Raw genomic sequence first — 13,856 nt, 5'->3', positions numbered from 1 at the left:
CTGTCGCTTGATTAGTTTGAGGGACGGTTGTAAAAACTTTGGGAGAAACCTCTAGTTGTTAGTATGAGGACTCTTTTGCAGGGTTGAAAAGCCTGCATGTGCCACTGTCATTTACTGTGCCTTGAGGCTTTTTATCTACATACTTCAACATTTTAAAGACTTGAACAATGACATCTTCTTATTGTGTCATCAAATTCCACCACCAGAAGCAAAATGGAGTTCTGAAAATATTTCTTTACAAATTGAATAGTCCCGTATAGAAGAGGGTTAAAACCTTTACACTCTAGGACTTAGTGTAACATCTGTGGCTTTAAAAATACTTTCAAGTCAAAGACCTAAAAATCCAACATCAAAACAAAATCCAGACTTTAATAACTTGTTCTCAGATCAATAAAGTGGCTGATGTTGGAAATAAAGATGTCACTGATGCTGCTATGGCGTCCTTCTGACAATTATATTGAGCAAGGTACAGGAAATCTATAACTCAATGTTCAACTTTGAAAGGTCAATAACTCCTTGAATATTCACCCTGCACCCAAAGTCTCATTCCAGAAAGCACAAAATGCAAAAAAAAATTTAGGAGTCGGGGGTGAGGGATGGAAAGAATTGAATAGGAGATTCAATCTCCATTTCATATTCTACGAGAGGCTACCAATGAATAAAAGTTATACAGCTCTAATGGGTAGAAAATGAATAGAAGGTGACTCCATAATTACTCTTTGATACACCAAAAAATGTTTTAAAAGGTTTATAACTATTCCAATATACAGTAGTACAGAAATCTTCATGCTTTCACAAAATCTGCATGATTTGTGTACCATTACATTGCAACGTAGGTGGTAATTTTATCAAAGTACAATGTTACAGAGAATGATCATATAATTTTAGATGAGTACTTAGTTCTCAATAAATAGTTTTGTAGTGTTATCTTTAATAACTAATAATGATTTTCTTTTTACTAATACATTACAATACATTAAACTAGACAGTTGTTCAATAATTTGAATTTCAGGACCTGTACACATTAAAATGCAAATAAGAGGAGGAATGCAGTACTCTAAAAATTCTAAGGTGCTCACCATTAAATTTCGGCCAAGAAAGCCTTGCAGAATTCCAGTTTTGCCACAGTTTTTCATGCCAATAAGATTACACTGAAACACATTCCTTTGTGTTTGCTTTTTTTGCAGATCTAGTTTCTTATCTCTCGTTACTGCAAGAATATAAAGTTTGATTAATAAATCATTTATCAGACACTCAGAGTAAATGCAATCCCACTTTCTTTCCCACCTAACATATATGTTCCAGGCAATGCTGTATAAAGTGACTAAATGCTGTAGGAGCACATTTCTGCAGATATTTGAATCAGTGCAGAGCTCTGAACAGTCATCTAGACTCAAAACATCAGCTTGCTCTCTCTCCACGGATAGTGCAAGACCTGCTTTGATTTCCAGCATTTTTTGTCTTCTGTCTAAACGTTGCAGCAGGAACAGAGATATCAAGGGTCAATATTTGCAGAATCTACCAAATACAGGAAAGTTTGAAAGCTACAGTAGGTATTTTGGTGTCTCAACATCTGCACCACAGTACTAAATTAATATTTTCTGGGATTGAGTGGTTTAATGAAATTATAAAGCGAATTTGATGTTCCAATTTCAGTCTCCAAAGCTTTCAATGGTGCTGTTTTGTAATGCTACATAAAGTCCTTGCAAATAGTAATGTAATCAGTTAAAGAGTTTAGATTAGAATTTTCTGAAATACGTTGCTCACATTTTTATAATGATCATTGTTAGCGATTTTTGAGAAGATTTCTAGCTCAGGTTGATAATATGGATGTATGTTAGCTCGCTGAACTAGAAGGGTTGTTTCCAGAAGGTATGTCACCATGAATAGGTAACATCATCAGTGAGAGTCTCAGGTGAAGTGCTGGTGGTATGGCCTGCCTCACTATTCATAGGTCTTGGTTCTTAAAGTGGGTGATGTCATTTACGGTTCTGCTTTGCTCAAGGGAAGGTAGATGGGATCTAAATCGATGTGTTTATTGATAGAGTTCTGGTTAGAATGCCAGGCCTCTAGGAATTCTCGTGTGTGTTTTTGTTTCGACGTCCCATGATGTGTGCGTTGTTCCAGTCAAAGTGGTGTCCTTCTTTGTCTGTATGTATGGAAACTAGTGATGGTGGGGCGTATCTTTTGGTGGCCAGTTGGTGTTTATCAGTCCTGGTGGCAAGTTTCCTGCTAGTTTATCCAATGCAGTGTTTTTACACAGTTCTTGCATGGTATTGTGTAAATGACGTTAGATTTGCTGGTAGTATCTAACAGATCCTTTCAGCTCGGCGAACAGAACCCGAGCTACAAATCTTCTCACAAACTTTGAAGATCCTTTCAGTTCATTAGTTGCTGTTTAAGCGTGTTGGTAGGTTTGTGGGTTACCATGGTGACAAGGGTATCTGCTTGTTTGGGTTTGTTTCTGAGGAATCGACTATCTTGCACGGATAATCGATTATTCGGTTAATCGATTCAATGCCTTTCCGCTGGGGTTCGGAGTTTTTAAAGTCTGCTCCCTGTTCAGGAGACTGCAGAAGCACACAGCGTGCGAGACCCCGCCCCCCCCCCAAACCCCTTCCAACACCATCCCTACCCACCAGCACAAAGCACGTGAGTCACCGCACCCCACCTACCTCCAGAACCCCATCCAACCCTGCCCCCCCACCCTCATCCAACACCCCCCCACCACTGTCCAATGCCACCCTCAAATTCCCATTCACCCCGCCCGCTCTCAGGGGCAGCCGGACTGTACACCAAGACTGCTGCTGCAGCTGCCTTTGTGAGGTCAAGTCTCCAAATAGTGTGTACACACACACATCCACCTTTTCACTGCAACTTTTTGACAGGTTATCTGGGGAAGCAAGGTGGGGTGGGGGTGGGGGGGTTGAACTCCAGGGAAAGAGTGAGGAGAGGGGGCGGGCTGTTAGTCATTTGGAGACGGTGCCTGTTTAAATCACTAAACAAAAGACGCAATCACTGTTGGAAACATATTTTTGATGTAATGTTTCTATCGGGACCTCTAGATCTCCTTCGGATAATCTGATTTTCGGATAATCGCGGTTTCTCCGTATTGGGTACCTGTTTTTCTCAAAAACGTTGTCTAGGTATTTTTCTTCTGCTGTTTGTAGTTCTTGGGTGCTGCAATGTGATGTAGCTCATTGAAATAACGTCTTGACGCAACTCCATTTGTGGGTGTTGGGACGATTGCTTCTGAAGGTAAGTATTTGGTCTGTGTTTGTTGTTTTTCTGTAGACGCTGGTTTGAAGCTCTGCATTTACTGTACTTTTAACTGTCACATCTAGGAATGGAAATCTGTTGTTGTTCTCCTCTTTTGTGAATTTTATGCCAGTAAGGACATTGTTGATGGTGTCGTATGTTTCCTCCAATTTGTTCCATTTTGTGATGACAAAGGTGTTATCCATGTAGCAGACCCAAACAACACAACCAAATTCTATAACCACATAACCTTACATCAAAGAAACACTGGAAATGACTTCCAGACTACTCAGACCCCTTGTCATCATGGTAGCCCACAAACCTACCAACACGCTTAAACAGCAACTAATAAACCTAAAACTAATGTCATTTGAAGATAAACCTTCCAGCTCAGTGAGCTAACTTATATCCATATGATCATTGCTTTTCATCAGATGGAAAAATACCTTGAATAAAAGCAAACATTGCATCTCTTTTAAGCAGAACCGATTAATAGTACTCAGATTCCATTAGCAGTAAGGTTGGAATGGACACATTTCTGATATCTCAGGGAATAAAGAGCTATGGGAAGCAGGAAATTGAAGCTAGGGTTCAACCAAGATTAGTATGACTGCATTGAATGGCAGAGCAGGATTGATGGGTTTTAAGGTCTATTGTTCCGGTGGTATGATATTGAGATGTAATAGCAAAGGTTTTTATCATCAGTAATGGGATCATTAAAACCTAGCTGGGATGATGGGTGGGAAGATTTAATTCATTTCCTCATACACATGTAATAATAGCAAGCGCAGACATAATTTGAATGACACCCATCCCATTTAGGCAAGAAAAATAAGAAAACACATAAATGGCATTTTAATTAAAATGATGTGCTTAACTAAAATAAAAACAAAATACCACAAAGGCTGGAAATCTGAGGCAAAATCAAAGCTCTGGAAAAACTCAACAGATTTGATAACATCTCAGAGTTAACACTGAGTTGAAAATGACTGCCCTTCAGATCTGGAGAGGAAGATTTGCTTAATCTCATAGTCCCTCATTACAATTTACATTTATTTTATGTAAATTTCAAATTTATTACAGACCTCTTCAAAGTAAATTAGCTAGTTATAAATTAATATCTGTTACTGTATGTTAGAAAGAAGAACTTCAATAGCATTCAAAAAAGTTAAGAATTTGAAATATAAAGTTATGTATTTCAGTGTACAATGCAAAATAATAAATGTAGGAGGGTATCAACAAGGTGGAGATGCCAATGTCTCTCCACTCTTAATATAGAAACTTTAATGAAACAGACAACTGATGCTATATCAAAACATAAAAATGATATGCAAAACAGGCGGTAGTTTAAAAAAATGCTTGAGTTTGTCAAGATCAGCTCAATATTAGAAAAAATTACACTGTAGACATACTTGCTTCAGATTAATAAGTCAAACATAAATTCAAGCCAATACAAAAAAAACCAATATGCACGATGGAGACAATGGTTAAAGATAGAGGAGGGCATAGAATCAGGGACCTTGAACAGGAACAGGACCCATGCTTTCTCACTTGGTTCTGCCAATGAAGCCCACGTTCAATGAGAGAATAAAGAATAAATGACAGACAACTTGATGAACTCGTTGGGGCAGCAAAGAAACTTACAGGCCAACAGGTCGGTTTGAATTATTCAGATAATATGTACACACCATATACTCGTGTAAAAGTCAATCATTTTAGATTTTTATTAAGGTTAAATTTATGGATTTGACTATTACATCAATACTACTTATGTGGGGCTGAAATTCATGCACAATGAAGTATGGTAATTCCACAAGTGCTGTAGGGGAACTGAGCTCAGTTGAGCTGCACACAAAGAGAGGGTGTCATCTGACTCTGATCTGATGTGTCTTAGACTTTTGTGCCATATTCTTCCATTTCCCTTTGTTTTCTCTTGTCTATTGTTGTTTTAGTTTTTCAAACTGACATTTCAAGCTTTTATTTCTGATAAAAAAGTTATCAAACATTTGACTCTCATACAGTCTCACCGATCATTGTAGCTGTGACAAATCATCAACAGCTGCACAATAATTACAGTGAAGTAAATGCATATAGGCCTATCTCATATAGGAAATGATGGTTGATAAAATTTGTATCATACTGATTATAGTGTTCGTTCGATAATGATCTTAAGAAATCTGTAGCCTAACATGGTGTGAATTGCATATCAAAACACATAATAGCAAAAAAAAATTCATTTTCTCATTGTAACATTTACGTACAGGATAATACATTGACTCACAAATGTTGATCTGTTATTTGTGAAGAACTAGGGTTGACTTTTATATAAAATACACGGAAAATTCCAGATTTTTGATCAAATATAGGAGGTTAACTTTTACATGAGATCTACCTTTACTTGAGTATACACAGTAGGAAACATTCATTCCCAATGTGTAAAATGTCACATAGAATACTTTTGGTATCAGCTAAATTCAGGAGATTTTCTCGAGTGGATGTAGATTTGTTGCTATTATCATTGTTCAGTATGGATTAGTTTAGAACACTCTGGTGTTTTAGATCAAACAAATGTCAACTCCCTGTAAAAGTTCAATAAAAGTCTACTGCTTACCAGTGACAGCAGCTGCCTGAGACTCCTGTTCCCTTAGAATGGAATATCCTAGGTAACCTAAATATTCTAAACACCGCTGAACATCAAGGTATGTGGTCAGCCTAATTCAAAACACAAATATTCAGCTGTTCAAAAGTTTGAGATTTTAAATAGAAAGCAGATAAACTTAAAACACTGTTTGAAATTTTCGAAGGAAAATTACTCACGTCCATTGACAAATATAACCCTGATAAGTGACCCATCCCTTGTCATTGGTACAAACAGTGTTGTTGACATCAGGACCCCAAGGCATGTAAGGAAATACTTTGAATAAGTCTTTTAGTTCATCAGGTGACAATGCACAATCCCGATCCTGAGAAACAACCCAGAAGAATAAAGTTAAATAACTTGACATTTATACAGTGTCTTCAACAGAGTAGAAAAATCCCACAACATGGTACATATTGAAATAAGATGAATACTGAGCCAAAGAAGAAAATTGGTAACTAAAAGCATGGTTGAAGAGATAGGTTTAAAACTAGGTCTTTAAGAAGACAGATTTAGTGGTGAGAAAGATCAAGTGAAAGCATAACCGTCATTGGATGGGGATGGAATGGTGTAAAAGACCATAGAAACGTAGATGATAGGAGCAGGAGTAAGCCTTTCAAATCCTTGAGCCTGCTCCATTATTCCATATGATCATGGCTGATCTTTGAGCTCAATATCTTAATTCCACCCCTCCCTCTTCCTTTAATCCCTTTAGCCACAACAGCTACATCTATCTTCTTCTTGAAAGCAATGTTTTGCCCTGAACCACTATCTACGGTAGCGGATTCTATAGGCTCACCACTCTCTCAGTGAAGAAATTTCTCATTTCAGTCCTAGAAGTCCACAAGCTGGACTTCCCCACTATCAGGAATATCCTTCCTACATCCAACCTATCTAGTCCTGTTAGAATTTTATAGGTTTCTAGAAGATCTTCTAAACCAGAATTAGAGGAGTAGATTTAGATATTTTGAGAGTTCAAGGTGGTCATAACGATAGGGAGGGGTGAGGCCAAGAAGAAATCTTAACAGCAGGATGGGAATTTTAAAATAAAAGCTGTGGTGGATCAGGAGGCAAAGAACAAGCATAGAATGATACTGATGTCTTATTTGATGTGTGCTTGGATTAAGCTGCAGAATTTGTGCAGAATGGAATGCCAGCTAGATGACAACGAAACTACAGAGGAGATCTTTATAAAGGGATGAACTAAGGCAGGAATGGAGACAAGTGGTGTCATGGAAACAGGTAATCTCTGTGTTAAGGAAGCTATGGAGTAAGAAGCTCAGTTTAAGGTTAATGCAATGCCAAGACAAGAACAGTCTGCCTCAGTCTAAAATGGTGACCAAAGACATAAACTAGGTTAATAGCAAAGAAACTGCATCTTATGGATTGAGAATTGGAAAAGATTTAAGGTTTGGAGAATTTCAGGGTTGCAGACAGTTTAATATGTATTTTCTTGGAATTAAAAAGTCAAAAAATCAAACATTAAAAAGAAATGGGGATACTCTGAAGTTTACATAATTAATGACGTGGGAGAAAAGCTTATAAAAAGAGAGAGACAAGAGATTATTTCAAAATTACATCAGAAAACATTGGTGGAAGTGTCTTGGTTCTGAAGGTTGCCTAGTAACAGCCTCTGACTGAAGTGGTATATGCATTTTACCACAGACTGGATGGACAGTTGTGTAGGAGCGTACAAGGAAGCAATGATATCTCTCTCTCTCTTGCATAGTAAATAAAAGATAACTCTTAAAGGAAGCCAGTTGAAGAGGTATCCGAGTGTAATATTCTCATGAGAATCAGGGAAATTTTCAGAAATGAATACCTTGGATATCCTCACAAACTCTGAATGCCAAACTAGTAGTAAGATCTATACGTAACTGACTTGTTAACTGAAGGGTTACCTACAATCACTTTTAAGCTGACAGCAACATGATTGCGTCAACAAGAAACCGAAAAGAACATTGAGAAAGTCACCTAATTTTACACTTTGGGTTGCTCAACAGGGTTTTCCTTATTTTTCCACTCATAATTGCTCTGTAGAGTTATTTCTTCTTGTCCTTTGCACAAATATGAGTGTCTTCATGAAGAATATAATTTAGTCCTGCATAGTAGTTTAATTGATAACTAGTCTGGCTATACGTTTAAAACACAAATCCATCTCGAATAAACAATTTTTAAAATTTACTGAAGCATCTTATTATTTTGAAGAACAGAACCAGAGAAAATCGGAGCAGGAGTAGGCCATCTGGCTTTTCAAGTCTGCTCTGTCATTCAATATGATCAACCCAACTCAGTACCCTGTTCCCGCTGTTTCCCTGTACCCTTTGATCTTTTTAGTCCCAAGAACTATGTCTATCTTCAAAACTAATAATATTAATTCTCAAGCAGACATATGAGAACAAAAATGAGGAAGGGTTTTACTGAGGACAAAGGCATAACTAAGTATTTTTATAGACATATAAAAGGGAAAACTGTTATGAAAGCTCTTAACATATTATTTGATAATTTGCATTTTATAATAGAGAAAAAAATGGATTTTAATATTCCAGTTTTGTGAAGATCTGACTTTTTTTAAGAAAGCAACCAGAAGGCCATTTTGAAAATTGAGTTCAAAACAGTATTTTCAATAAATTGCATCATTTCAGTTAAATGGCTAGAGCTCCACTGGGGAGATAACAGCCAAGGTATTTACTGATTTGAGTTTTATGGTCACCAGAAATAGAGACAGGGAGAAACCAGAAGCAAGTTCATGCAGTGGAGAGAGGCCAATACCAGCAGCGGTGTGGTTATTAAACGTTTCTAAGCATTCAGGAATGGGGAGATGCTTAAATGTCTGAGAAGAAGGTGGCTGTGGGGGTGTGTGTCAGAGAGGAAGACATCCTAAAAGCTGCTGAAGAATGAGTTTAGGGAACCCATGTTAAACAACAGCCAACTGAGTTGGCCATCTGTTTTAAACAATGTCTAATGAATGCAGTTTGCTGAAAGAAACCTTATTACAATCAAGCCTAATGAGCAAGGAGGCAATGTGGAGCAGAGGTATCTATTCAACGAGATTTGAGTATTGGAAGGGTATCGCTGGAATAAAAATGATAGATTTTTTTTCCCTGAAGTTTACTACGAGACTGCTCCAATAGTTCCTGCCTCATGTAATATATGTTTTTTTTTCCTTTGTGAGATAAATCTCTATGGTATTTTGTTACCAGTAGACTGGCAGAGGTCAGTTACTGAAAACTAAATAACAAAAATTAAGACTTTGATTTATCAATCCAGATTTCACTCTGGAATCTTACTTGCCTAGTATTAACAGCGGTTGGAATCAAGTAAAACAAAAATCAGCCAAAACACGCACTATTAGCTCACCAAATCGTGTTTGTCAAAGATGCTTTGTAGGAATAAGTATGCATGATGGTTCAGTTCAGTTGTACAGTCTGGAGGAATTTTTAATCTGTGAAAAAAAGGAAATAAAAATCAGTCTGTCATTCACAATGAAGTCACACTATGTGACAAATCAATTACCTTACAATGTTCCTGCAGAACTGCAAAGCAATCCAAAAATCCATTCCTGTGAATAATGCAACATTGAATAATGTGACCATGTAATGTCAATTTTTAATTTGATTCTTAAAAGCTAAGCTGAGGGAGTAGCAAGATTGTGCTTAACTTAAAGAACTAGAGCAGATATTCATGTGAGCACTCCAGGTCATCATATCCAAATTAACGTAAAACTGTCCACATGGTTTCAAATCTCCCTCCTTGTATGAAGTATATGCAAAATAAATCAATGAGATTTATTCTTTGGTTTCACTCTCACAAGGGAATGACTTGTGAGGAATTTAATCAATGATTAATCAATTCCCACCTTCTGATGTTGTATTTGCCCCTTTTCATTACAGACAAGGGGGAAAAAAAAGACAGCATTTTCATGTTCACCTTTGCTCCATCCCATTTGTCTCCCCACAATATCACTTTGTAAAAGGTGGGAAATCTGTCTTTGCACGCTTTAGCATCTCATAGCAGGACAGAATCTACATCCAAGTTACAAATTTCTAAAAACCTACGCACCCTTTCCTACCAAAAAAAAGCAATCCTGGCTGAACCTAATACAAGATTACACCACAATTTGAAGTATTATATTGATGCATCCAGCTAAATTGAATGGCAACCAGCAACTAATTTTAGCATTCAATAGGATGGGGCAATGAACAAGTGGGAAACACAGGCACACTGAATAAATAAAGGACCATAGCTAACCTGATTTCCCTCAGTTGCAGCCCATTGTATTCCTGTGCACCCATTACTGCCATCAGATTACATACTGTGAATGTTAACCAAAACTATTTTTTTGGAGTCGATATTTTGGTTATCTACAGAAATAAATTAAACCATTAAGTGTACAAATGTTAAAATCATACAAGTGAACTTCTATTTTAAATTGTAATATTGAAAAGAACTTCAACCAAAATGTCTGTAATAATGTATTCAATACAAATTCAATACGGGAAACAAAATGCTTTATTAGGGGAACTGGCTTTCTCACACTCTGGTAGCCAATTGATTTCTAGAACTTGGAGGGAAAGACATCAGCTCTTTACGGTTAAGTAAAATAGAAGTAAAACAGGTAAAAATATGACATGGTGGGAAGCGCAAAGTGCTTCATTATGATAGTTTGGCTATCATGGCACATGGATCAGTTGGCCTACTTCATCATCAAGTATCAGATTTGCAAGTTAAGCAGGAGTATCGAAGATATTGGATTCAGTCTGATAACCTCCAGCCAATTACTCTAACTATGGAGTTTACGCTTTGCAAAGTCAATGTGAGTAGAACAAGGGGGTGAAGCAATTAAATACCATCACAAAACAATCCTAGATACCCAAGAAAGCAAATTTCAGATATGGCCTAGATTTAAATGCCTACTTAAGCTACTTAATGATCTGTCAGAGATAAACTTTTTTCTGGGCCTGTGTATAATGGATATTCAACTTAATCTGTACTAAATAACTGCAGTCACACCAAATCAATGCAATTCATCAGAGAAGAAGTGCTTGAAATATTTAAACGACAAGATGGCAGTTAACTACAAGGTTAAAAATAAATTGACACAAAATATTTATTCTTCAAACCCCAAAACATATTTTCACTTAAATATTTGCATTTTAACTTCTAAGTCTACAGTGTACCTCATAGCTGTTGACAGGGAGTGACAGTGTATTAGCAGTAATATTAGACCAGCAATTCAGAGTAATGTTCTGGGGGCAAGAGTTCAAATTCATGGCAGATGATAAAATCTGAATTTATTAACAAAAAAATCTGGAACTTAGAATTCAATTAACTAATCTGAATGGTGTCTTATACAATCACGGATTGTCATAAATACCCATTTGGCTTACTAATGTCCTTGCAGGAAAGACGTTACCTGCCTGTGACTTCAGACTCATGGCAAAGTGAATTGATTCTTAACTGCCCTCTAGAAAACCATTCAGTTCAAGAGCAAATAGGGATAGGCAATAAATTTTGGCCTTGCCAGGGGCATATGTACCTCATGAATAAAAACAAAAGCAGATGCAGAAACTGAAGCAAAGAGGACAGTTTGCTCAGTGATTTTCCAGTTTATCCCAAACTGAATAGAACAACAAAACCAGCTTTTGTTCACTCCTCAATCTGCTATTATTTAGCGGTCACTTAATAACATCCGCTTTCTCTAGAAAAATTCTTGCGTAAATATGCAACATTTAAAAGTCACCATTCCACAATGCAATAGTGGAATACTTATCTCCAATACCTACATCGGGAACAGATATTCATGTGTGAGCTCCAGGTCATCATCATATCCAAATCGACGTAAAACTGTCCATGTAGTTTCATGTCTTCCTCTTTGTATAAATAATGTATGCAAAAATAAAAAACCTGCAACAGAGCAGAATGATCAAACATCTGATTGGAATTGCCCTTGACAATATCCAAAACTATCTATTGACAGCAAATGGGTGTGTAAATGGAAAGTCTCACTAATGTAGTTCCAACACGATACCAATACCATTTGCTAAGCCTGGAGGTTATAAATTCCAATGCCACTACTGAGCTTGTGTGCATAATCAAAACTGACACTTCAATGTAATATTGACAGTGCTACATTATTAAAAGTGTCAACCTGATTCTTAATCTCAGTGCTCTGAACAATAATCCAGACATTTAGTACATCATTTGAAGCACTGGATTCTCCTGGTGCCCTGGCCAAAATTTCATTCTCAAGCAACATCTGCAAAGATTAACTATACTGTGATTTAATGGAATACAAACAAAACTTGAAAGTATAACATGGTTACTTAATTGTCTATACAAGTCAATCTAACCTAATTTGAGAGGCACAAATATATATTAGTTATGAGTTTATTCTCTGGGTCAAGCAGAGGAAAATAAGAGGCAAAATTAGAATGGTGCTGGAAATGCACAGCAGGTCAGGCAGCACCCGAGGAGCAGGATGTGACATGCTGTGCTTTTCCAACACCATTCTAATCTTGCCTCTGATCTGCAGCATCTACAGCCCTCACTTTCGCTTAGAGGAAAATAAGCCAGAATTTCATTGCTAGTCATAAATCTTAATGATCCTTATGAGAATTAGGTTTGTAGATTAGATCTCAATGTCTATGTGCTCCACCTTGGTGTCTGTGTCCATAAATTTAAAGGACAAGGGTGTGCTGGAATCAAAACCCACTGAGTAGTCAGCTGCAGATAAAGAGGAAGGCAGAAAATAAAATGGTAAATTTAAAAAAAGCATCATCTTACATAGTTCTGGAAAAACTGTTAAAAACCAAATAATACATGACAGGTTATATTTCATAATCATTTGACTGTAGCCTGAAATTATGGTTTCAGCCCGAGATGCAACCTTATGGCATGGTCCATTGTGGAGCTCCTCAATGTTCAGATAATTACAGGTCACCCACGAATAATGAATTGATGCATTATTACGTGTTTATGCCTGATCAGTTTATCCTGATATTCCTGATTTAAAGTGATAACATCTTTCTGGGTGGTACTTTCCTTATTAATCACTCAAAACAGGTATCAATTTCAATTAATGCATTAATTAAATGAATACAATAATGCAAACAGTTTTTCTTTCGTGCTTTTTTATTGACTGAAAATTTTCAAAGTAAAATAATCTCCATTTCATTGAGATTGGAAGAGGAATGTATGGAAGTTCAATTTACTGATGACTCAAAGACAGGAGAGCAGAATGTGAAGATGACATAAGGAGTCTGTAAAGTGATATGGATTGGTTGAAGTGCAGGGCAAAAATTTGGCTGATACAATATTATGTAGAGGAAAAAGGAGAACTTGTTCACTTGTCCAGGAAGAATAGAAATAACATTATTTAAAGAGAGATATTGCAGAACTTGTGGGGGGAGATGGATTTAGGTGTCCTGATTTATGATTTGCAGAAAGTTAGTACTCAGGTACAGGAAGTAATTAGGAAGGCAAATGGAATATTGCCGTTTTTGGCAAAAATGCAACATAAAAGTAGGAAGGTTTTGCTACAGACATACAGGGTTTTAGTGAGACCACACAAGGACTATAGTATCATGTGTTGTGCTATGAGGAATTCTGGGACAGGTTCAACCTATATCCACTGGAGTTCAAAAGAATGAGCGATGGTCTGACTGAAACACAAGATCCTGAGAACTTGACAGGGTGGAACTTGACAGGATTATGGAAGAATGTTTCACCCTATGGAAGAGACTAGAACTAGGGTTAACAGTTAAAAAGGGCCTTTCCACTGAAGATTGAGATGAAGGAGAAAATTTTCTGAGGGTCGTTAGACAATAGAATGGTCTTTCATGGAGAACAACGGAGGCAAGAAAGAACGTCAGAGGGTTTTGGGGTAGACAGGAAAGCAGAAGCACAACCAGATCAGCCATGATTGTGTCAAATGACAGAGTAGGCTTGATTGGCAAAA

General features: G+C 37.0%; 1 protein-coding gene across 4 annotated transcripts in view; it reads right to left on the bottom strand.

The window, feature by feature from the left end:
- LOC122562292 (mitochondrial Rho GTPase 1) overlaps positions 1-13,856 on the bottom strand; it is a 98,079-nt gene that overhangs the window by 26,352 nt on the left and 57,871 nt on the right. For all 4 annotated transcript variants that reach the window (XM_043715098.2, XM_043715099.2, XM_043715100.2 and 1 more), the window contains exons 11-15: positions 11,683-11,803; positions 9,257-9,341; positions 6,076-6,221; positions 5,870-5,970; positions 1,080-1,210 (exon numbers count right to left, since the gene is read on the bottom strand). In XM_043715098.2, coding sequence (XP_043571033.1) covers positions 1,080-1,210; positions 5,870-5,970; positions 6,076-6,221; positions 9,257-9,341; positions 11,683-11,803 — 584 coding nt within the window. The remainder of the gene's footprint in view (positions 1-1,079; positions 1,211-5,869; positions 5,971-6,075; positions 6,222-9,256; positions 9,342-11,682; positions 11,804-13,856) is intronic.

Source organism: Chiloscyllium plagiosum, unplaced genomic scaffold (assembly GCF_037043375.1).
Source record: "Chiloscyllium plagiosum isolate Xiang-an unplaced genomic scaffold, Cpla_swu_hap1 HiC_scaffold_25, whole genome shotgun sequence".
Lineage (NCBI taxonomy): Eukaryota > Metazoa > Chordata > Chondrichthyes > Orectolobiformes > Hemiscylliidae > Chiloscyllium > Chiloscyllium plagiosum.
Note: the sequence above shows the minus strand (reverse complement) of the source record. Positions and strands in the feature narration are given on the sequence as shown.